Here is a 24044-nt window from a genome sequence, read left to right as displayed (position 1 = left end):
ATCAACGCTGTACTGTCTTGGGACAGCGAACTTAGCGATCAGGAGTCACCAACTTGAATGAACGAATGCCACTTTTCCAATTTGGTAGAGGCCGCTGGCCGCAATCTTGCAACAGCGAACGACAAGTGCGTTACATGATAGGTCGCTCGATACACCGTATTTCCTTCTAGATCGGGTATAGACACATTTACTTACTATATTCACGGAAGGTGAATGAAAATACAAAAAGATATGACTTGCGATGAACAATGGCGTAGCCATAGGACGGTTTCGAGGAGCTCTCATTGCCAAGGACATCCCTTTCTCATTTCAAACCCGAAACTGGTCAGTTTGAAAGGCCGATTGTATCTCTAATATTTCCTCGCTCATTTGAAATTATGCAAATTGCGTTATCCGTGTGGCCAACTAGCGAGAATCGACAAAGCACAGCGGCACGCGAAGTCTGGATGGGGTTGTTATTCATTTGTGCGCGAAATAGAGTGATTGATATCTTCTGCTGATATGAGAGTAATCTGTTAGTCCGGCAACATCTACCATCGATAGCCTGAACTATTTCTTCTGCTGCAATTATGGTGTCGTACTGCGGTTTTTGCCAATACTTATCATCTACATCGGGGGCCGGTTGCGTGGTTGTGTCGCCTGAACGCGCGAAGCGCAAAAATTTTATATGATTCATGATTGAATCGGTCAATATGATCGGGAATTGCATATATCTATTGCTATCCATTTTTATCCTCTCTCTGCTCACATAATCAGATTTACCTGTAAAGCTGATCGAGTGAGGTGTGTTAGAAAAGGTAGGTCCTCTAAATATTAATTAAACATCTTCGGGCGCACCCGTTGGTATAATGACTTCGTTACATGATGCTATTTCGTGACGTCCTATCGGCTATGTCAAAAGACATTGAAATCGCTCAGACGTACTAAACTAAAACACGAACACGATTTAAAATTGGTATTTCTCTACTGGCAAATAATGTTCCCTCGACATGGCATTTGTCTTGTTGTGGGACTCGGATCACCAGCACACGAACATTCAGCGCCAGATATTTACGCACCTGTGGACAATTAAACTTATATGTATGAATCGAAGTTTTCGGTCAGCATATCGGACAGGCCTTTTCGGCCAAGGTTTTCTCGCTGCTGATCGTTTTGGCGCACTTCTCGAAGTCGCATGGTACATAGCCTATAACTTCATATGTCTTGGTGCGTCGTGGCAAGGTAATGGCCGACGCCCAAGTGCCCATTTCTCTTAATCACGCGTATTTTTGTTGTGGGAAGGGTGCCCAATAATCAAGATATTTGACAAAATTAATTCGCGCGCCGCGCGAAAAATATTTTGAAAACTTCCCAAAACATACACCATGATTTATGTTAATTCACGAAATAATTTTGGGCTCCCTTCGATCTCGGCCCCCTAATTGAGGGTTTGGGGTGCGGCAGTTACGGTTCTGAGGAAATCTTACGCAATCTTCATGACACGCGGAGAAGACTATGCGCTAGTTTCTCGCATATTAACTTCGAGCTAACCCATTGTTACTTATAACTTTGTTAAACCATGTTATTTTGCCATTCCCAGAAAATAATGCGCTATTGAAATGATATCAGTATCGCTCACGCGTACGAGACCATACTAGAAGAAAAGATTTTTCGTTAGGCGCTCGTGATTGCAAAGTCTCATTTCTTCACGGAGCGTAATATTTGCCTTTGCGGGCCGCACTTGTACCTCGGTGTAAGACTTCAGCGATAACACTATTTGCCCCTGGCAATGTTCCCTCTAATTTTTCACTAGTTTACGCGCGTGCGTGGTCCCTTGGACAACAGTGCGCAGCGACTTAAAAAAACATCACTTCGGATTTTTTGTGCGCAACTTAGATTTTCTGTGCGCAGAGACCGCTTCAGCACTGCGCATTTGCGCACGTGTGCAGCTTAGAGGGAACATTGACACTAGGGCTTCCCAGAACACATCGCAGTGCCTCCCTGGAGGTTAAGACGCACACTCAACTATCGTACATATGATTTGTGATGATACGCCCGTCTTGGCCTTCATTGGTTGCGGGCTGCAATCGAATTTTGACTATTATTGTGATGAGTCCAGTAATTAAGATATCACGTTGTTGCGATAAACCGAGAAATACGATGCCACTTTCCCAGGTGAAGTCTCGTATTTCTTAACTGGTATCTGAAAGGGAACTGCACAAGTCATACAGACTTGTAATCAATATTCATTATTATGTTTTCGTTTAGTGTGAAAATCATATTTTAATGGTTTTGTGCATTCAACACCGTCAGGCCGTCAGATATGTATTGTGGTACATTTTTGTTTTTATGGCTCAGCGAAAATCTAGGTCTCCGAAAAGGCTTGCAGATTCCGACATGAGCATTGAGAATATGTTTCTACTTCTCCCAATTAGACTAGAATTAGAATTATAGCAGCACATTTCTTTTTCAAATTCGACTAGAAGGCCGTAGAAGGAAGTTTGTGCGGCAGTGGACACGTAATTCAATTAATATGTATTGGCGGCCGTCGACATGAAAATTGAATTTACGAATTGACTCCTGAATTTTTGAGAGATTTAATTGATCCTGAAATTTTCTTCGCGCCGTGCGCGATTCAATGCGACCTCATTTTTCGATTTTAGCATAACAGCGCCCATTGCAATCTGAGCTCCGTAGTGCAGATGCGAACAAGGGAGGAAAATGATGCACCCCATATAAAAATACCAACTTGGAATCGAGTGCTTCTCACGAAAGAATTTTGTTTCTGGTCCGTTTCGGAGACTCTAATATCTTACCACTATGCCTACAATCCTGATGGGATGTCAAGAGAAAACAGCGTGCAACAAAGTGACTAATAACAATTGGCCCACGAATATGCATCATCATTTATAATTTACCCAAAATTTTCTAAAACACTCCCTCCATCAACTTTATCACGTGGACTGAGAAAGGATATGTATTTGATAGTAATATGTGCCACTGCTCATTTTAATGACGGCATTCATTCGTGAATCTGAAAAAAATTCGCAACCATAACCACTCCCAGTAAATATTCATTACATGGCCATTAGCGATTTCGATGCGTATAGTTAGACGATATGAAAAAGTAGATTAGTCCAGAGTTCACTGGTACTAGACATAGACAGTTTAGCATTGGTATTTGAAGGCCAGTTACTTCATTGCGACCATGTCCTGAAATACAGCCGTAAGCTACATATAAGTATTCGAAATGCGGCCGTGAATAGCAAAAAGGTTGGCCAGCCCTGGACTACAATTAGAATTATATTTGCACAGTTTTTCCGAATTGCACTTACACACTTGTTTCGAAATTAGATTAAAATTATTGAATTGGACATTTACTCGACTTCGGTTCATATTAAACAAAGTTCATTCGCACGAGCACGAGAATATCAAATGTCTGCACAGCAAGCTTGGCTGATTTCGCACGATACAGTTCAGCCTGTGGAAATTTCCTGAAAACCTGAAATTAGATTTGAATTGAATGGAGAGCATGGAAACTTTTCACAAATTAGATTACCGCTATTTCCTTTAATTATTCTAAGTAGACAACTACAACTATGTAGTTGTCGAAGTTTGCCCAAATTAGTGTAAATGGTCCGCAGGTTACGGAACGTTAGGAACCACTGCTTTAGATTTTACTGCGCTAAATCCAATTACAATTCGTTATTTCACCGGTCCAATTGAAGTATGTCTCCTCTTTCTGCTTCCAGCGTTGGTATATCAATTGATTTGACGACGATTTATCTATATAGTGCTGATATGAGGTCTACGATGTTCAATGTCGGCGATTTTGCTGAAGCAATGCACGCGTTCGGCGCAAGTGACGTCAAAGTACCCGGGTTCTGGAATTTCATCGTGGAACACCTCTTTGGCTATCGTAATTTCTCCAAAAAAGATAAGCGAAACGTAATGAGATTAGGAAGAGGTTTTTGGGAGAAACGCAATGCTGAGATCTTGGCCAAGTTAACCGAGATTGGCCCGCAATCAGATAATGTCGAGTCAATCAGTGATGTTGATTGCACTGGTTCGGATGATACTGCCGATATGGATATTGCGATTGGATTACCAATTACAACAGTGTGCATCGACGTGAATACTGCTGGTAATAGCACAGTGGAGGGTTATCTTCATCCATCGCATGAAAGCATCCTTTCCGATCATGATACATGTATGTTTACTAAGGAAGTGGATGATACCAATAATTCAAATAAAACAGTATCAAACTATCCACCATGTAAAGGTCATGAAGCAACTACGTGTTTGAAAGATAGAGACTCTGCTAGTACGCCAGGTACTGACCGAAGAGGCCAGCCAGAAACGTTGGACGTTCAGGACCTTGACATCCCTTCTGGGGTGCACTCAAATTCAAGTCCAGTCATGTATCACCCGTTCGAAGAAAGGCCAGTCTGGATTGGTGAAAATATGCCAAACGAACGCTCCTTTGAGATATCTCGCCACGACTGGAAGTCGATCTCCGAATCCGTCGTTGGCCGGACCATAACATTGAACACATGGACCGATATCGTGCGGGCTGGGTTGAAGGGTTGCAATCCCTATTGTAGTTACGCTTTCAAACGACACAATTTCAACGGACTTCACTCCAAGCATGTCCTGGTGTGTTACGGCAAATGCACGTTCGAATCGTGCCACGGCAAGATTAAACTTCTATGTCACCGAGCAAATCCGCGCAGATTTCAAGTTTTCTTTGCCGGGAAAATCGTTCATGTTGGTATCAAGTCGACGAGGCTCTCCCGAAATCGCAGATTAGAGTTCAAAAAGATCATGAGAACTGGAGAACCTCGCGAGACCTACTTGCATTATCTTGGGAAAATACCGGAGGATGTTTATCAATCTGGAAACCGTGACGATGCGCCGTCCCTAAGTGTCCTCAAGAAGGTGAGGCAGGAAGCGAATAATTCGGGAAAGTTAGCTGATGCCTATTTGAACCCATTTCCGTAACATGTTACGTATAAATAATCACTTTCTGCTGTTTTTCGATTACTTCTTGTTCTGGCGCTCATTCATTTTGACTGAATATACTCACTTTCGTAAAAAATCTTGGTTTGAATATTCCCATTCAGCAAAAAGTATCTCAGCAACAGAGAAGTTCAATGTCTATTTAAGATGTGATTGCAGGCACCCAAACTATTTCTATTTAAAACAAAACGAGAAATCATGCTGCTTCACGCGAATCTGGCAATTTCACTTTTAAAAATGACGCTAATTTGTTGCAAAACTACTTCCTACTTTTCAAGATCCAAATTTGTTAAAAGTAAACAGTTTTGCCTTGAAAGCGTTCTAGTAGAAGAGGAAGTTAGTCTACAAACATAACCACTTGCGTAACTACTCCAACTAGGTACTTCCTCCGCTGATACTCTGTTATTGACACGTGGCCAACTGGCCATTTCTGGATATATTCTATATGATCATTTAGTCAGAGTTCGAGTTATTGTAATCTAAAATTATTTACTTTTCAAATATCAAAATGATGATTAATTCTGAACTGCTATATCCTTAACATCTTATATAGAATACAATTTCCATTTATTGGCTGATGATTCTAATGCTGACGCAGACCTGAAACTGTTGACTGTTGAAACACCCCGCATAACTTGGTCACCATATTATCAGTATCACTGGCACTTTCAGGGTATCTTGCACTGATGAATATTATTGCTCAATTTGTAGCTACACCAATAAGATATTTATTCGTCAGTCGTTTTTAGTATTGCTAAAGCTTGAACAAGCATTTTGAGGTATCTATGAAAAATTCTGCGCAGTGTCTTATCACGCGGCAATTGAGTATCTCTTGAAACCTATGCGTAGTCGTGCGCTATACACACTAATCGGTGATAAATGATATATTTATTATACAGCAAAAACGTACAACCGATAAATATGCTACTGCTACGGCTACTACCAAATTCCTATGTTGAATACAATTCAGTTATTGAGATTGCGTTTCGGACAAACTTGCTAACGGGGTGAGACATTGCTTCAAATTGCAGTAATGGGATGACCGAGGTTGTTGAGTTCTTGACAATGTCTCAATGAATTATCACCAGTGTTGGGATGACTCGAGTCATGACTTGACTCGAGTCAGACTCGAGTCACCTTTTTCGTATGACTTGACTTGACTCGAGTCACTTTGCTAAAATGACTTGACTTGACTTGACTTGACTCGGCGTATCAAAAATGTGGATTGACTCGTGACTCGGAGCTAAATTCACGAGTCAATTTCAAGTCATCAAGTAATCGGTGCCGATAAAAATCACTGTATCTTGCATATGTTCGGATTGTTCGCGAAACGCTGATGTAGCCCGTGAGAACGACCAATAATTCAATGATCGTGCGTTTTACTGTGCCTCCATTATTCTGTCACAAATAAATTGGCTGCGAACGAAGTGATCGAAGCTTACAGCTTACGTTGTCGTAAACTAATATAGTAAAGTAATTTAATAGCAAAATATCTATTTCTGCTCTATGTTCAGACCTTAACCAAACCTCTTGTCTTATTGAAATTGAATTCGAATATAGTTTATATAGCCCTCAATTATTGACACAGGCTCGAATTGTATCATATCAATTTGTAAGCTGGTAATCTATTGCATCTGTTCAATTCGTTTCTCTATTCTCTATTTTGGCTGATAACTATAAACTGAGGCTATGCAATTACTTACGTAGTTTATCAGTTCAACGTATATATGAGTGATACAGCGCCTTTTTGTGTGTATATGTAACTCTATATTCGTCTATCGTTTGAAAATTAATGACCATTCAATCTGTGTTTCAGACAGCTAGCAAAATGCGATGACGTAAACATGCCTCATACTTCGAAAAAGGAACTTGACTTGAATTGTGACTTGACTCGTGACTTGACTTGACTTGACTCGAGTCACCTCCAAAAACCGAGTGACTTGACTTGGCTCGAGTCACCTTCGAAAATCGATCGACTTGACTTGACTCGAGTCAAAATGTGCAATGACTCGAAATGAAATGACTCGTGACTCGAAGGTAGTGACTTGATCCCAACACTGATTATCACTAGTTGTGACTATAGTGTAATGAATTCAGAAGTTGCAGGTTGATGTCGAAAAAGAAGATACGTCCCGAAATATTGGATGCGAAGGTTTCTTTATTGAACTTTCCAAACTTATTCATGTAGATTTTTGACTGTCGAAATACTGATCGGCAAGCTTGCGTAAATTCGCGGGTGTTCCTCTTTCCCCTGAAAGATGAAAAAGTGATTCATGGTTTGAAGTTTTTCAAGAAATTGGAAATTACGCAAATAACATGGGCAGATTTATCAGTCTATTGTTCTCGACCGCCTAATAAAATAACTTTATTGGAACCCAGTAAATCCGATCCGACGAGCAGCGTGCTCAACTGCTCAATATATACTGCGTTCTCAAAATTCGCTACTAGAATCAGAAAAAGGACTATTCACTTTTTAAAACTCGATCGCATCGCAACTATGACTATAACTAACGACCATTAAAAATCCACAACTAACTAACTGAAACACAGTTAACTAGACCCAATTATGAAGTCTTCTTTTATCGGATTAGGATCGGTTTTCCACATGAACGTTAATTCAAGTTTGAAATGGGATGCGTTTGACTCCCTGGCTACGTTACTTTTAGCAGTGGTGATTCTGGGCTAGTGGTGACTGAAAGAACATCACACAATAGAACACCGGTATCACGAATCACTCCAAACACGTAGGCTAGTTCAGTGGTTATCAACCTTTTTGTCTTCGCAGACCACTTTTGGACCGTCACGGAGTCCCGCGCACCCCCATAGTTTTAGTTTAATTTTTGCACCATCTTCGTGTCCTGTGCATGTGTGTAAATATCAACTGTAGGTTAGTGATAAACCGCAACAAAATGACCATTCTTGAAAATAAAACCATAGCATATACTGTTTATGTAGAAATTGGTAAGGAATTGGAAGCGAAGTCTGTAGCTATATTTCTTCAAATATGCGGCCATGTCCTGGACATCCACGCCGTCTATTTGATATGAAAGAGTGCCGAAAATACATTTCCACACTGAGAGGTAGTGGCGAACGTAATAATATCGCGCAACGATTCGGACGACACCTTTGGGTGTGATCGCAACACATAACATCAAAATTGGGAACCTGATTTATAGTGAACATATAACGTCCATCCTAGCCATTTCTATCTAGCAGGTTATCTTGGTTATTTTGGAATAGCGATTATGCATATCACAGGAGAAAATGGAATCAATGGAGAAAATGGAATTTTGCAAACAATTTTTTTTCCAAAACCCCAACAAAACATCTCTAAACAGCAATATGTTTGTATCAGTAGGCTATTGGCAATTTGGAATTTTTATAAAGTTTATTATTTCATATCAGACGACCATTCTGTTCATGTAAGTTATGAAGTTTTGGCAGTTATGAAGCACAACTGTCTCGTAATTTCTCCTATTTAAAAATGTAAAGATTAGGTCATCAACCATTTTGTAAATTTGGTGGTTTCGCGGACGCCCTGAAAATGCTTCGCGTACCCCCGGTTGAGAACCAGTGGGCTAGTTCTTAGGGAACTAGAATTACTTAAAATGACCCATTAGAACTATAGCAGGCCTACTACTCAATTAATCACCTTCCAGAACTACACTACTCAAATAACAGTAGTTGCTAACTGACTCGACTAGATTGCTAGTTTGTGCAATTCTGGTTGTCGGGGTAGAAAACCCATTAACGACAATGCCTGAAGCCCTAACTAAACCATAAACCAGGCATCGGCTCGGCGATATAGTTCATAGATATCATAAATATATAGTAACCTTCTCTTTGAGACCAGAGTCGAACCATAGCAACTCTTCTCTCGAGTTCTCTTGCATTGTCGCTCTTAATTTCGTCTACTTCCACAAAGCTTAAGCCGAGTCCGGAACCGGCAAACGCAAATTTTCCGAATTCTTGGGCGCTTGAGAAACGTGAGGATATGTCCGTGAATGCGTCTTCTAATCGCTCTTTCTCTGCAGTTGGTGATGAAATAAAAGAAATCCTCGAGATTCGGTGTAAATTACATCACTAACACTTCCATCGTGTTATAATGTTCGTCTTCGCTCTAATATGCTGTGTTCTAAAATGGGACCCCATTGCCATTCGTATGCTATAGTTCGTCACTTAGATCGTTCTTGAAATTAATATTAATGAATGAATACTAGTTAGACGTCTAGGACTACTACCTGACATATCGATCTCGCCTTCCGACACATACACATGCCACCTTTTTTATCACCTGTATTTATATATTATATGCTTTTATTTTACATTCAGTCTGCATGCCTCGTTTTTTACATCGCCTATAGGCCAGGTGGGTGTCTGATTTCGAAGACTACTCCAAGTCGTTTCGAGACCTTCCTCTCTTTCATTGGAGCGCAGTCTTGTGGGGTAATGAAATGATAAAAATTTTAGCAATGAACTGAATTGAATTAAGTAATTAGGATCAGTTGTTCCTACCCAGTCCGTGTCATGGTACACCGATCTACCATATAAATGTTTTCTCGGGTATTATTTTTATTATTATTTATTAGTCATAAAGTAGGGTTACCATATATTTGTAACCCAAATTCCGGACGCTCTTTAGCGCCCACTAGCGAATTTTAAATAAGGTATGAACACATTTCGATCAATATGACGTCACACCAGAAAGGCTTTGGCTATCAACAAGAGGTGGTTACGATCCTGATCAGGAGTATGTGTTTGTGAGTTGTAAGTTGTAACCAGGGCCGAAGTCACATTTTTTCAGCCCCCTCCCGCACAATAAACACTGATCGGCCCACCGTACGGTAATCGATGCAACTTCTGGGGGCTTACTATTAGGCTATGCATCTGGTCGTACATGATTTGAATGAATTACTGAAAAGTGCAGAATACTAATCCTCTTCGATAATCGATAATGATAATAATTATTCGTTAGGACCTTTTTTTTACCAGAACAAGACACACACGGTACAATGCGATAAGACACAATGCGTTGCAATGAACAGATACATGCCTATAGTGCCCGACGTCACAGTTCTTTTTGATGTTGATATTTTTGAAGCCGCGGCCCTTTCTAGTTCTTTCTATTCCTTGTGAGTGCTTTCTTTCGCCGGATCTTTTTCTGGGCTTTTTACGGCGGGGAAAGATGAGCCCAGATAAGCACCTGGACCGCCCGATTAGAGAGCCCTTATTGTCACCACTTATGCTAAAACGCTATATCCCCGCGTATTGTGGAATTATGTCAATAACATTGGTTCTTCCATATATTACTATATAATTTTTATCCTCTCTCCGCCCACATGATCAGAGTTAGCGGTAGAGCTGGTGGAGGATGATGGCTTCGAAAATGCAAGTAGCGTTCTTCATGATCATGTCACATGCACCGATAAGATTATTTATCAGCCTAATGCGGGTGCGCATTACACCACTGAGCTACATAAAGACCGCACATCCGGTAGTTTACAACCTTTTATGGTCGCGACTCCATTTCCAACTTGGCGTGGCCCAGCTGATTAGGCCTACTAATTAAAGGTCGGCAAATTTGCCCAGACTTACTCACAGCCTATTTTGGAAGCTGATTACGTTTAACTATAGATAACTAACCTACGGATAGATACGCAACATCCGTCGTCACGCGTGCTTGCCCCGAGGTAATTACTGCTCAGCAATCTGAACGCAACATAATTGCTAATCCCATAGCTGACGACCCGCGTGCTTAAATTCAATAAAGTTCATCTTATTTGAAAGCTACTGTCGCACTGATTCCGAAAATATACATTGAAATCTAATAAGGGCAATGGAACCCCCTTGAAATACACCTCAACGTCTGAAAATCGGCATTGTTCTAAAGGGTAATTCACACATGCACGGTTCCCGGCCACGATTTTTGCCGCGCGGTTTTCCATCGTACGGTCAACAGGCCGTCTTGCCGTGGAAATGTTCACACATGCACGATTCGTTCACGGCGGCTGTCGCTACGGCTATCGTACGGTCGATTTCTTCGCTTTTTTGCTGCCGTACGGAAAGTTGGATCAAACGAACTTTCCGTGGCTATCGTTGCTGCCGTGAGCTCAGTCGAAAGTGTGCTCCTATGGATTTAGCAGCTTGTCGAGATGAATTTATTGAGTGCTTCTATGTTGTGTTCAGGGTGTATATTGGTTGTACGAAAAATATGTGATATGAGAAGGTGAGTTTACCGGTAGGATGTGTAGATACGTACCAGACGGCATGCCGGTACTGGTGATGGTACTGCCATGCAGTAATCTGCACTCTGCAGTAGTAATCAGTCGTTTTGTTTGTATACTCGCCAGTTGTGGCTATTCTATATTACTATGCGATGAGTGTTTTGCGTCTGGCAACGATATTGCGATCAGGCTGACTCAGCTGCACGTGTTTCTACAGCAGTCTGTTTTCTGCATACCTGATAAATCACTGCTTGTGATCACTGATCACAGGGCTGCCTGCTATTCACTTATTCTGGTTCAATGTGTGTGTCTGATTGAAGGACTGCTACAAGTCATTTCATAACCTTGTTATCCTTGTATATACGTAGTTGATGTTAATTATTTGCATTTGACATTTTAACCTAGAATTCCATGTCCTGTAATGTGATTATCATGTAGCAAATGAGTACTTATAGCAGTGGTTCCCAAACTTTGTCGGTGTGAGGGCCAAATTTAGAATTTCAGATTACGGTCGGGGCCGCACGAATATTATGGCTATGAAACGGACCCAAACAGTCACAATGGCTATTTCGGAGTAGTTTTATTGCCCTGGCGAGGTTCCAAAAGTGTACACCGTTTACCGCTACTTATCTGCTGCATTGGGTGTCTGTTGAGTGAATCAGATTTTCTCGTCTAAACGCGCCAAGCGCGAAAAATTTCTTTAGTTTCATGACTGAATCGGTCAATATGATCGGGAATTGCATGTATTGCTATCAATTTTCATCTTGTCTCTGTTCACGTAATCTGATTGATTGAGTGAGGTGTGTTTGTAAAGGTATAGGCCCCCTCAATAGGAATTAAACATATCCGGGGGTACCCGTTGGCTGGAACGTAACGGCACTTCGTCAGGACCCCGGGCTCCCATAGGGTGATAAACTGACCCCGCATGACGTTGTACGCTTTTGCCACGAAATTAAAGTTGTACTGTTTATTGAGACAGCGCGACGCCCGAATATTTCGATAATTCATGATAAAGACGGTGAATAAGATCGGGAATTGCGTGGTTGTCGTCTTTGCCCACGTAATCCAATTTACCGGTAGAGCTGAGTGTCTTTGAAACTGCAGACCCCATAAAATTAAACATCTTCGGGCGGGAAGACCCCTAGGTATGACTTCTTCACATAATGTTATTCCGTGACATCCTGTCTGCTATATCAAAAAATGTAGAATTGCCCAAACCTACTAAACTGGAAGATCACACGATTTCAGATCAATTGGTATTTCTTCGCTGGCATGTAATTTTCTTTCCTGCGGGATGGTATTTATCTTGATAGGTTCAGATTGCCAAGACAAGAACATTCGGCGCCAGTCATTTAGGCGCCTATATGGACAAATAAACCTATATGTATTTTGTATATATAACGAAGTTTTTGGTATTTCGAAGTTTTTGGTCAGCATAAAAGCAGTCCTTTACGGCCATGGCTTTCTCGCTGCCGATCGTTCTCACTTATTGGAGTCACATGTTACATGGCCTAAAACTTTAAATGTCTCGGTGCGTTGTGGTGCGGTCATGGCCAACGCTGATATGCCCATTTCTATAAATCTTGCGTATTTTTTCTTGGGGAAGAGTACCCAATAATCAAGATATGCGGCGAATTGAAATCGCGCCCAGCGCGAAAAATTTTTTAAGAAGTTGCATAAATTTTCAAAAAATACCCTATAATTTATGCCAATTCACGAAATAATTTTGGGCCCCTTCGAGCTCGGCCCCCTCAATTGGGGGGTTTGGGGTGCGGCAGTTACGGCCCTGAATATAGGACTACCAATTATGCTGCTTTTAGCCGACTAAGCAGTATGCATCTCGGCGTATTCAACCGTGAGTAACGTGTAGCACATCTAGTTATCATAGGGTTACCATACGGCCTCTTTTAAGATGATTTGTCCTCTTTTTTGATTTTTTTAAAGTGTCCTCGGAGGACGCCCAAATGTCTTCTTTTTTGAGGATTTTGGTTACATAGGGCCAACTTCGACTGATATACATCAAGTCAGCACTGTAGGAACGCTATATACGGCGGCTATTTCGGAGCTGGACCTGGAAGTTTTTTTTTCAGTCAACCACCTGTTAATGTGAAAGAAAAACTGTATTTTCCGGGAGTTGAGCCTCTTTCTTTTTCAGTCAAGCGACCACGAGGGAGAGATTTTCCTCCGGTTTTGAAAGTTATCAATACCTATTTATATCTATAGCTACTGCTCGTTCAACTGGAAAGTTGGGGCACATTGCATTGAAACAGCAGTGACATAACGTTAGCAGTCGATACTCACAATTCACAACTTTCCTGCAATTCTATAATTAAAAACCACATAGGTCAAGCCAAGCAAGAGTATTTTACAAATATAAATTTTATTTTTGTCATAAATCGATTTCTTAATATATGTTGGGGGCCGCAGGAAGGCTATCTGGGGGCCGCATGCGGCCCTCGGGGCCGCACTTGGGAATCACTGACTTATAGTTAGTTGATAGAAGCTGTTAATTCATTCCTGCAACACTATTTCATTTTATCAACTAAGATGAGTTCAGATTCATATTATATTGATGCATGTATTTTTACTACATAATGGTGTGTTTTCAATCTTACTACATATTATATTGATGCATGCATTTTTACTACATAATGGTGTCTTTTCAATCTTACTACATCTGTTTACAGAAATTGTACTCTATAATCCTTTCCACTAGTAAAAAACCAGGCAGTTGTTCATGACAGCCTACATCAACATCAATTGCTGATGTACTGCAAACATCTGGTATGTCCATTTCCATTCATTTCTAATATTCATTTCAGTATTGCTGCTGTAATTTCATTCAGTGGGGCAAGTGAAAACCCGATGGTCGACTTCGAGGAGCAATTTTTGGGAAAGGGGGAAACATATTCATTTACTCCTAGTTGAAATGCTGCATTTGCACAAGATAGGACGTCATACTAGCAGAAAATGTGTCTCGCATCCAACGCAGAGAATAGGTCGTGATAAAGTATAAATTTTTAGCTTCTTTGTTGACCATACTCGTCTGTCTATCACTGTTGCCAACCTGCCAGATATTGAAAAAGTTCACTACTCTGATAGTTTGATTACAGCAGCAGAATAAGATGAAGCAATGATTGGTTAAAGTGACAACATCAGATATTGTGAATTGTGGTGAATCTTTGCATGAAGTAAAATTCCTTATGGCATATTAAATTTCAAAGGCATTGCTGTAAAATAAGCTTCAAATGTTTTAATACTGGGATTTAGACACCACTGCCAGAGACAAATGATGTGAAACCAGCTGATGTGTAAACCAGCACTGCTACGTCATCTTTTGCATCCACCAACAACGCATCATTGAACTCTACAATTGGCAGACAATTACCAGGGAAGAGCGAAGATACTATGATGACAGACATTTGATGCAGGTAGGTGTAGCTGTGATGTATGACTTTTCACGCTATGCATGTAACATATAAATTATATCTTATTCAGGGTGAGATGATAAAGTTTCTACATAAGAGCACTGACCAGTTTTCTGCACGCTGGACTAATATGATCATTTTGCGAACTTTATGGCGGCACAGTTGCGAGTCAACGGAGGCTGTGTGTGCTGCTGCAATAATGAAGGACATTATGCAAACTTGTCCAAGTTTATGATCACAACCAGTTGAAAACTAGCACTGTTATATCATGCATACTGTTTTGTCTATTATGATTATTACTGCATCGATTTAATTGGTACCGTTGTATTGCATATTATTCTTGTTTCTTTCTTCAAATGTATGCATTCTCTATTTGCAAATGTTGCTTTCAAGTGTAACCATTTCTTTTTATTGTTCATCATTTCTTTGCATAACATGATTGAAAATTCAATTCTGTATTGTAAGGCACACTTGATTTCTTGAAGTGATCAGGAATAGGTGACTATTTATCCAAGGTGGTCAGAATATTCAGCGTTGCTACTCATACATTAGTATTGCTGTAAAGTTTTACTCGCCTTCAAGTAGTATTAGCAATTTCAGAGACACGTGGAAACTACTTCAAGTGTAGGAAATGAAGAAATGAAAGGTGATCAAGTAGTTTTAAATAGTCGATTTGGTTGATGGCTCGAATAGTTTTAGCAGAGGTGGTCACTTTTAAATTGCAGGGTGCATCTTTGTGACTATCGCAAACTGACCTGTGACACTACAAATAGGTGCAAATATTCCAAAGTGCAAAAAGTAGATTAGTAGTGCAAAAAGTAGATTAGTTATGTTGTTGCGTGGAAGTGATATAAAACACAACCTATTGAAAAAGTAGACAAAACCTATGAGTACTCCTTACTAACCACCTGGGCTTTAGATAGGCCTGTCATATTTCAATATGTTGAAAAGAGGCATAGCAAACTGGAATGGAATCAGGGTGTACCGCTTGCAACCGTGGTTGATCGACCGCGGCAGTGTGAATATACGTCCGGCTGGTCGTCGCACGGCTACCGTATAGTGATCGCGTATAATCGCGAGTCGTGAATGTGTGAATTGAGTCTTGCGATACGTGCGTTACGCGCGAATTTACCGTGCGAACCGGGTATGTGTGAATTCGCCTTAACTCTAACCAATCGCAGCGACGCATCACAATGACAATAACAATCGCCCTTGCGTGGTTGCGATTGTTCAGAACAATGCCAATTTTCATACTTTGAGGTGTATTTCAAGGGGGTTCCATTGCCCTGATTCGATTTTAATGTGTATATTTTCGGAATCAGTGCGACAGTTGCTTTCAAATAAGATCAACTTTGTTGAATTTAAGCACCCGTGTCGCCAGTTATAATTAAAATTATGTTGCGTTCAGATTGCTGAGCAGTAATCACCTCCGGGCAAGCAAGTGTGACGACGGGTGTTGCGTATCTATCCGTAGGTTAGTTATCTATAGTTTAACATCTTCGCAAACCCCAGAATAAAGGTAAACTATCTTTGAATAAAGCATCCAAACGGCTTCAACCGACTCTATGAATATACCGTTACCTTGTAATTGCGATTACAATTAGACTTATTTCAGTAACAAATGCTATGTTATATTATTTATCGCCGTTTTTGCGAGGGTGGTAGTCCCCATATTAAAACGAGGATATGTGATACTAAATCGCGCGCAGCGGGAAGAAAAATTCCGTATATCTGCCAAAAAACAATCTTGTTTATGTTGATTTACGAAAAAATTATGACCTTACTTCAAGCCTGCAAAATTCCGGACATTTAGGCATATTTTCGAAATTCCTACCGGACGCAGTAAAAACAGTGAAATTCCGGACATGTCCGGGAAATTCCGGACGTATGGCAACCTTATCATAAAGAATTTGCATTAAAAATATGTAAATAGCAAGAATGAACTCTTGCAAGGGTTTGAATCGGTTGATGGCATAATGACCTCATGATAGTTATTCAGGGCTTTCAGGCTGTCGAGTAGGGCTGTTCAAAAATAACTTTTTTTCCTGAATCTTGCTGGTTACTTGATTAAATCGTTAGGTTGCCTTAAAAAACGACGCATACCAAATTTGAATTCATTCCGACAAATATTCGCGGGTTACGTAGAGTTTGAAAATTTTGGATTTGCCCAAAAACGCAAAAAAAAAATTTTCTCAATTTTTTTTTGCCAACCCCATGAAATTGTTGGGCTGTCTTCAAAAACTATGCAAAACAAATTTGACTCAATTCCAAGCCGTAGAAGCGGAGTTATTCCAGTTTTTCGGTGATAATTCATGGATTATCCACCAATCAAGGATAATCCCAGAATTTTCGAATAAAAACTGAAATAACTCCGGTTCTACAGCTAGGAATTGAGTCAAATTTGTTTTGCATAGGTTTTGAAGACAGCCCAACAATTTCATGGGGTTGGCAAAAAAATTTGAGAAATTTTTTCTTTTGCGTTTTTGGGCAAATCCAAAATTTTCAAACTCTACGTAACCCGCGAATATTTGTCGGAATGAATTCAAATTTGGTATGCGTCGTTTTTTAAGGCAACCTAACGATTTAATCAAGTAACCAGCAAGATTCAGGAAAAAAAGTTATTTTTGAACAGCCCTACTGTCGAGCCATCGGCACATGTGCTGTATTGTAATATTAGCTTTGTCAACAACTTTCCATGTAGGTCTATCAAAGGCATGTCACTTTCTTTACACGATTCGCTATTTATTAACAATTAATTGTCGATGTGGCTGGAACAGTGGTTCTCAACCTTTTTTTAGACACGCCTTCCTTTATGATGTGGTCTTATTCGTATATTTATAATTTATTGTAGTTTTTCAAGATTTTATCATTCGTGAATGCCTGTGGTCCAATATGCAGTGTGTTAAAGGCGTCAACTTGTGTATGTCACAGTTGAGTGGGACTGCACCTCAGGCCACATGGAATTGCCAACCTTGATGTAGCAGTTCATGTTTTCCGGCAAAATACTTGTCAACCAGTTCACGCAATTTCTTGGCCGTAGCATCGGTCCCTGAACGCGAAAATACATCGATTTTTATTTATTCGAGACTTGTCTACATTTATTAATAAATACATGTTGAATGCGTGTGAAATGATGAAATGCACATAATAATTCGAATCAAATGTCAGTCGAAAGTATATGGTTGACGGTAATTAAGATCTTCAAATCGTCGGTATAGGCTACCATTGGTGCCTGTTTCATCAAGGACTTGGTATACTGATTTATGTTTTACTCTTCAATATGCAGTACGGTTTTCTAGAACCGTCAATAAAGCGGATTTTAATTCAGTTGAATATCTCGGTTAAATATCCGCATGATATTCGATCATTCGTAAAACATTCCTACAACGTTGTTTACGCCATTGCAAAATATTTACGACATTGATTTTCTCTGAACTGATTAGAATACATGCAATGAAGCAATCATTGTAAACAGCATGATAGCCGGAGGGATGTCAGGCGCTGCCCATGAACTTTTCCAATGTTCCACATCACTATAGGCCATTGATTCAGACTCGTAACATAATATCAATCTTGTTAGTGGATGTTAAACTAGATACTGGATTTTTGAGTAGTTCAGGTTCTAGTTTTGAAAAATCAGTTGTTCTAGATCTCGTTGCGCATTTTCAAATTAACGTAGTTTGTACAAGTCTGTCCCGACTAGAAACATGATCAGCTAGTGAACGATCTGATTGAGATATCAGTTGTCAGACTAGAAAATACTATATTCCTATACGCAGATGGTAGAATCAGCTTCACAAATCTCCAGCAATGTTAAATTACCTTTCCTCTTACGCCATAGTTATAGGATGGATCTTCTTTGCTTATAGTCTTCCGTGTGGTCATCTGTTACCTTCGCCAATTGGGTGTCAGTAAGGCCAAATCCTCTCTTAGAAATCGCAAATACTCGAAATGTTTCAATGTTAATAAAACATGATGATATATCGTCGAAGGTTTCTTCAATTTGGTCTTTTGTATTCTCCACCACAATACCTGCGATAATACCAGCCTTGTGATAAGATGCAGTCGCTAAACGCTAAAAGTAGCTTGACACTGTTGCAGCGACATGTGCAATAATCTAAAGCTAAACCGAGGTCATTCGGAGGAATACTTTGTAATCGAGACTAACGATTTTGGTGCGCCCATGCTTCCAAGGCCTTAATATTCACAAGCTGACTGACAAGCATTTATAAAGACGTATGTTATTTCCAAAGATTCATGGAATTCAGTTGATTACTTAAGATGTCTAGTTGCTTATTGAGGAAAGCAGAACTAACTATAACAATACGCAATTAATTAAGATTGGATAAAATTGCATGGTTAAAGGCAAATGCGGACGTTGAAAACTAACTACAAGCTACATGAAGCAATTTAACATCGCACTTGTGTCTATGACTAATGAATATGCATAAAGGACGCATTAATTCGGACGCAGTATGATACTAATAACAAAGAGGGGATGTGTAAATCCTACTCATCAAAATCCAACTTGCGAAGTAGCGATTGAATACATACAGGGAAAGAAAAACGTCGATTGATCATGATGATTTGCCCAAATCGGCTCTAAATGGAAGCAGACTGTTCATGTTCAGCCGCTAACAAGTCCGTTTAAATAATCGATCGGCACCCCGGGAACAGGATTTCTGAACTTTGAGGTGGGGCTAATTTTCATGTATCACCTTTTGAGGGCGAATGCACACCAGTAACGTTCGGTCAGTGGGGAAAGTGAGGCAGTGTCTCATTTGTCGTATCGATGTTCATGTTCATGAATGACTAAATTATGAACGTTTTTACACCCAAATTCACGGAATTTGAATGTTTATTGATTAAAAATAGAGTGCGAATGAAGAGGCGAGGCACAGACAAGCCAAGCCTCACTTGTGATAGCGAAAAATAATTCAGCACTTATAATTACTGGTATTCATAAAATGCTATTGTTGAACTAATTCCATAAATCTAAAAATAGATAATATCAGAGCATCAAAACCCCCACAAAATCGCGAAATGGGGGGTTGTTATTTACAATGACAGCGCCAAAAAAAACAATCAGGTGACGGACAGATTAATTAGCTTTACTCATTGTTGGCTAGCAATCCTTCAATCCCAGCTAAGATAAAGGAGACGCTGTCATATTCGCAAACATACGATAGCATGAATCGTGTAGATTCGATGACCAATGTTTAGTGCAGAGAAAATATAGGTTCTCACAGATGTAGCTGGTATGCATATTTCAAACATATCCGCCTTTAATTGTTCAAGCGTAGTATCTTTTTACAGCGTGTGTGTGAAGAAGGGTAATCTCCAAAGAAACAAGTCTCCAACTGAATCATCTACCATTTTCGGTCTACAATTGGTAAATATGACTCTAAAAGGGTCAGTACGCCACCAACGATGAACGTTACCGCACATCACGTATATACACTCTCTCCACCAAGACCATGGGTGTTTATACTCATCAATCATATCATGCAGTTGGCAAAATCGAGTAAAAAACGCTTTCACTCACCAGGTTCCCAACAATACCGAAAACAATCTGCCTTGCGCAACGGCTTATCACCCTCCCGAAGTTCAAACTCGAGTGTTACGTTCGTTTTCGGGGCGTCACTCTCCAACTCACACAGACCGTACGACGGTATCGCATATTTTATGATGCTTTCAATGTTGTGCGAGAAGGTTCCGCTCGCCACGAATTCGAAACCCTGGCGAGGCTTCACGCACTTGATACAGCTGTCGATTGTCTGAGTCATCGCGCACGGCAGCGGGCAAAACTTTTTCGTCATGAAATCGTCGCCGAAATTACTTTTCATGTCGTCCATCAGTTTATCTCTGTCTAGTTCCATATCGCGGATTAAAGCCACCACGAATTCGGAATTTTTAATACAGATTATGGGCCGGACCACATATGTAACCGTAGAGGACTGCTCAGCCCTCAGAGTCGCGATGAATTGACCGCCTTGGCCCGACTGAAATTCTAGAGATGATTCATTTCTCACTGCCTCCGGCGTGATCACCTTCCATTTTTCCGTGTCCTCGTTGAACAGCATCAGATCAATGCCTACGTTTTCATCTTTCAAACTACACCAGGACGGTAACGCTATTGTTGCTGGTTTTTGAAAGTTTTTAGCGGTGATTAAAAGTGTTGGTGTGATAGCTTCCCTCCCGGAAGGCCACTTTTCTGCGTCGATTTCTGTCGTCATCTTGACGGGCTGAGCCCCGGTAAATGTACCGGCCGGAAAACTGACTTTGCATCCTCCAACTTCAATCGTTTTCGCTTCCTTGCCGATAGTAACCGTGCTAGATTCGCGGGGAACCATTTTGACGGATTTAGCATCGAAACCTATGTGGTCAAAAACAAAAATAATTGTAATTTAGATCTAATTTTATATAGTCAAAAAGCTGACTCTGTAACTTAAGATACTTCATGCGTGCGCTAGCGATATTCGTATAATGAATACTGCTTACAGATCAACGATAATATCCGCCGATTTGGATAATGAAAGCGTAATTGTCAGAGGTTATGTTCTAAAGCAGTTGTTCTCAAGCAGGTGTTCCCTGAGCCATTATCACCGGCGCGCTGTAGGTTAAGACATACACTCAACTCATATATGATTTGCGATGAGAAGGCCGTCTCAGCCCTCATTTGTTGCAGGCAAAAGGGCCAATCAGCAGTCGAATGATGACGGTCGTGGATTTTCCCGAAAGCTTGCAGATTGTTGGGCAGGTTGGTAACGGTTACAAACGACTGTTCTAGGATATCATATTGCTATTCCAGTGCTTACCAAAGTTTTGCATGTGTGTACCATCGAGCAGGTTACTGAGCTCACATACGGTTTTGACAGTTTTAAATTTCCTAGACAAAATTAGACCTAGAGTAGCGTACCTACTTTTATACTTACTTCGAAGTAGCTACTTCTACATCTACTTGGGTACAAAATTACGACGTTATCGCTACTTGAATATGAACGAAGACTACTCTGGATAGGTGGAATCGGATCATTTCGCATCGTAATATTTTCGCCAAAAATCCAGCTCGGATGCTCCGGTATTTTGAGATGCATGTATGAAATATTTTGTCGGATTTACCTTGCAGCGATTTTCTTACAAAAGGCGTTAGGTGCACATCTCGGTGTGCAATCTCCAACTTGGAACGATATTCAGATATTTCCGCGGAAAGCTTGCTGTAGAAGTTTTTATCACTTGGTGGAATACTGAGAAGTCTTTTCATTTCTGTTGAGTGCTTGTCGTAAGAAGGATTAACTTTCTTTACGAATGGGAGCCACTTATCTAGGCGTTTTTCAAATCTGGCGACGTATGCATTCCCGAAGTGCATGATGTCTCGTGGTTCATTCATCTCAAGCGCCTGTCGATAATCTGAAAAGTTTTAAAGTAGGCTAGATTTGTGCAAGAAGTGACAAAGCAGATCGTCATAACAGTATTATATCTAACTGATTGTTGTTATCAGGTCTTCTGCATTGTCGTTGTCACTGGCGGTTAGCAAGTTGACATCTATTGTACATGATTATAGTATGTTCCCATTGTGCCAACGCGTTTGACAAGTACAGCGTATCAGATTGCTTTGGACGTAGATGCAGTTTTGGATATAGATAAGACTTGTACAGAGTAGCCTACTAGATTTTCAAAATGAACTAAAACTATTCACATTTCAATATACGCAATTAAAACTAGAACTGCTAGTAGTTGGTTGAACGTGAAATAACTAGATTGGTGGTTTGCGCGAGTCTTGATCCCATTATAACCGGGTTCCGCCTTCGAATAAACTAACATTTGTTTAATGGACGTGGATTCGGTCTTACACAATAGTATACAGCTTACGGTAGCAGTAATATAAACAATCAACCAACCAACAATAATAATAATATTTACCATCATACGATCTGTCATATATCTGCATCATATCCACAACTATTCGCTGCTTTGCGTCTCTTTCTGCAATTATATTTTCAGACAGGAGCTTGATCCTCGTTAATATGTCTCTGCTTGCAGAATTTGATATTTCTTTTGAGTGGTTGAGAAGCATTTCGTCAGTCTCTAATGCTAGATGAATGATATCATGCATCTTATTGAAACAGTCATTTGTTTCGTCTACCCTCATCTGCACTCTTTTACATTCTTCAACATTCGAATCTTGATGGTGTGTCATGGCGTTTCTTTATCGAATGCCACTGATGCAAGTTATCCGTGACTTCAATATCAATTATTTGAATTGAGTATATCCGCAATTTAAAATAATGTCATGGGAAGATATAATGTTCTGCGAAAGACACCGAATGCGCGCCAATCAGACTCGTACTGGATTTCAAAACTCGCAACTAGAACAAGAACTAGAACTAACGATCTTTAAAAACACTTTTAACTAGGTTCAATCCCGACGAAAATCATTAATATTCAGTTTATCGGAATTGGAACGGCTTTTCGTAAGTACAACTTTGCAAAGGGATGGGTCTTGTGCCCCAAAACCTGCCCCTGGATACGCCACTGTTAGTAGTGATGACTACGAGCTAGCAATGACTGCAAGAACATCACACAACAGAACACCGATATCACGATTCACGTCAAACAACATATGATTTGTAGCTGCTGAGCAACTAAATTATTTGAGATGTGCAACCAAAACTAGGAATAATCACTTTTCAAAATCCACAACTAGAACTAAAACTTGAACTTCTGAAAAATAGTATAGTTACTTGACCGTCAACTAATTACATTGGTAGTTTATAAAAGCCCGTATACATTTCAACTTTTATGGTTCGTCTGTTTACTCCCATATTGAGCAGAGGACGGCGGATTTGAAGTAAACCTGCCGCGTACTCAGCATTCAAGTCAAAACGCAATTAGCAATCGCCAGGACATCGTGGACATCTGCAGTGGTTCGCAAACAGTCGGCCATCGCAATGGAATTCACAAATGGTGATATTTCGGTGACTTGCCTATATGCGACTGTGATTTCCATTTCCGTGTCCATTTCCCATACTCGTCACTTTTTCAGATCCTTTTCTGTATATCTTTTTCATATAAAGATCTACGAACTACGACCGCCGTCAAAGATCACAGCTAGGTATATATCTCAATATAATTGTCGATTGTAATTGATGTAGGCATGATATATAGTTCGCTTCCCATCGTTAGCCTCTGATATTGGATACTTTTCATGAATGAGCTATTGTGTGCGTTTCGTCCGTCCGTTGTAGCGTTCCCGTTTATACGAAGCAATAACGGGGCGTAGGTGTAATGATGGGCTCCGGGTCTCGTCTCTTCGAGGGTTGCCGCCTGTTCACAACATCAACGACGCACAACAACACAAGGAAATCTGTGAATATGGAAATCGTGCATATCA

General features: G+C 40.3%; 1 protein-coding gene and 1 long non-coding RNA gene across 2 annotated transcripts; one reads left to right on the top strand and one right to left on the bottom strand.

Moving 5' to 3' along the window:
* Positions 1-5867: 5867 nt before the first annotated feature.
* LOC145435509 (uncharacterized) lies at positions 5868-23957 on the bottom strand. The gene is made up of 7 exons (XM_080312788.1): positions 22574-23957; positions 21773-22060; positions 20196-21026; positions 18473-18682; positions 17622-17699; positions 8835-9026; positions 5868-7249 (listed from the first exon to the last, which is right to left on the bottom strand). The coding sequence occupies exons 1-4, from the start codon at positions 22848-22850 to the stop codon at positions 18492-18494; spliced, it is 1587 nt and encodes a 528-aa protein (XP_080168914.1). The 5' UTR covers positions 22851-23957; the 3' UTR covers positions 5868-7249; positions 8835-9026; positions 17622-17699; positions 18473-18491.
* LOC145435520 (uncharacterized) lies at positions 13833-15422 on the top strand. The gene is made up of 3 exons (XR_013913873.1): positions 13833-14006; positions 14493-14653; positions 14721-15422. It is a non-coding gene; the product is annotated as an uncharacterized LOC145435520 (long non-coding RNA).
* Positions 23958-24044: the final 87 nt, after the last annotated feature.

This window comes from Botryllus schlosseri, chromosome 3, assembly GCF_051294905.1.
Source record: "Botryllus schlosseri isolate E-star chromosome 3, Bs_hap1, whole genome shotgun sequence".
NCBI lineage: Eukaryota > Metazoa > Chordata > Ascidiacea > Stolidobranchia > Styelidae > Botryllus > Botryllus schlosseri.
Note: the sequence above shows the minus strand (reverse complement) of the source record. Positions and strands in the feature narration are given on the sequence as shown.

What these genes read in the sequence shown, in the direction of transcription:
- LOC145435509 (XM_080312788.1), bottom strand. Translation starts at nt 22,850, where the DNA reads ATGACACACCATCAAGATTCGAATGTTGAAGAATGTAAAAGAGTGCAG. An exon ending in ATATGACAGATCGTATGATG is followed by an intron (nt 22,061 to 22,573) that starts GTAAATATTATT and finishes AAAACTTTTCAG; the next exon opens with ATTATCGACAGGCGCTTGAG. An exon ending in TGTAAGAAAATCGCTGCAAG is followed by an intron (nt 21,027 to 21,772) that starts GTAAATCCGACA and finishes TTGACCACATAG; the next exon opens with GTTTCGATGCTAAATCCGTC.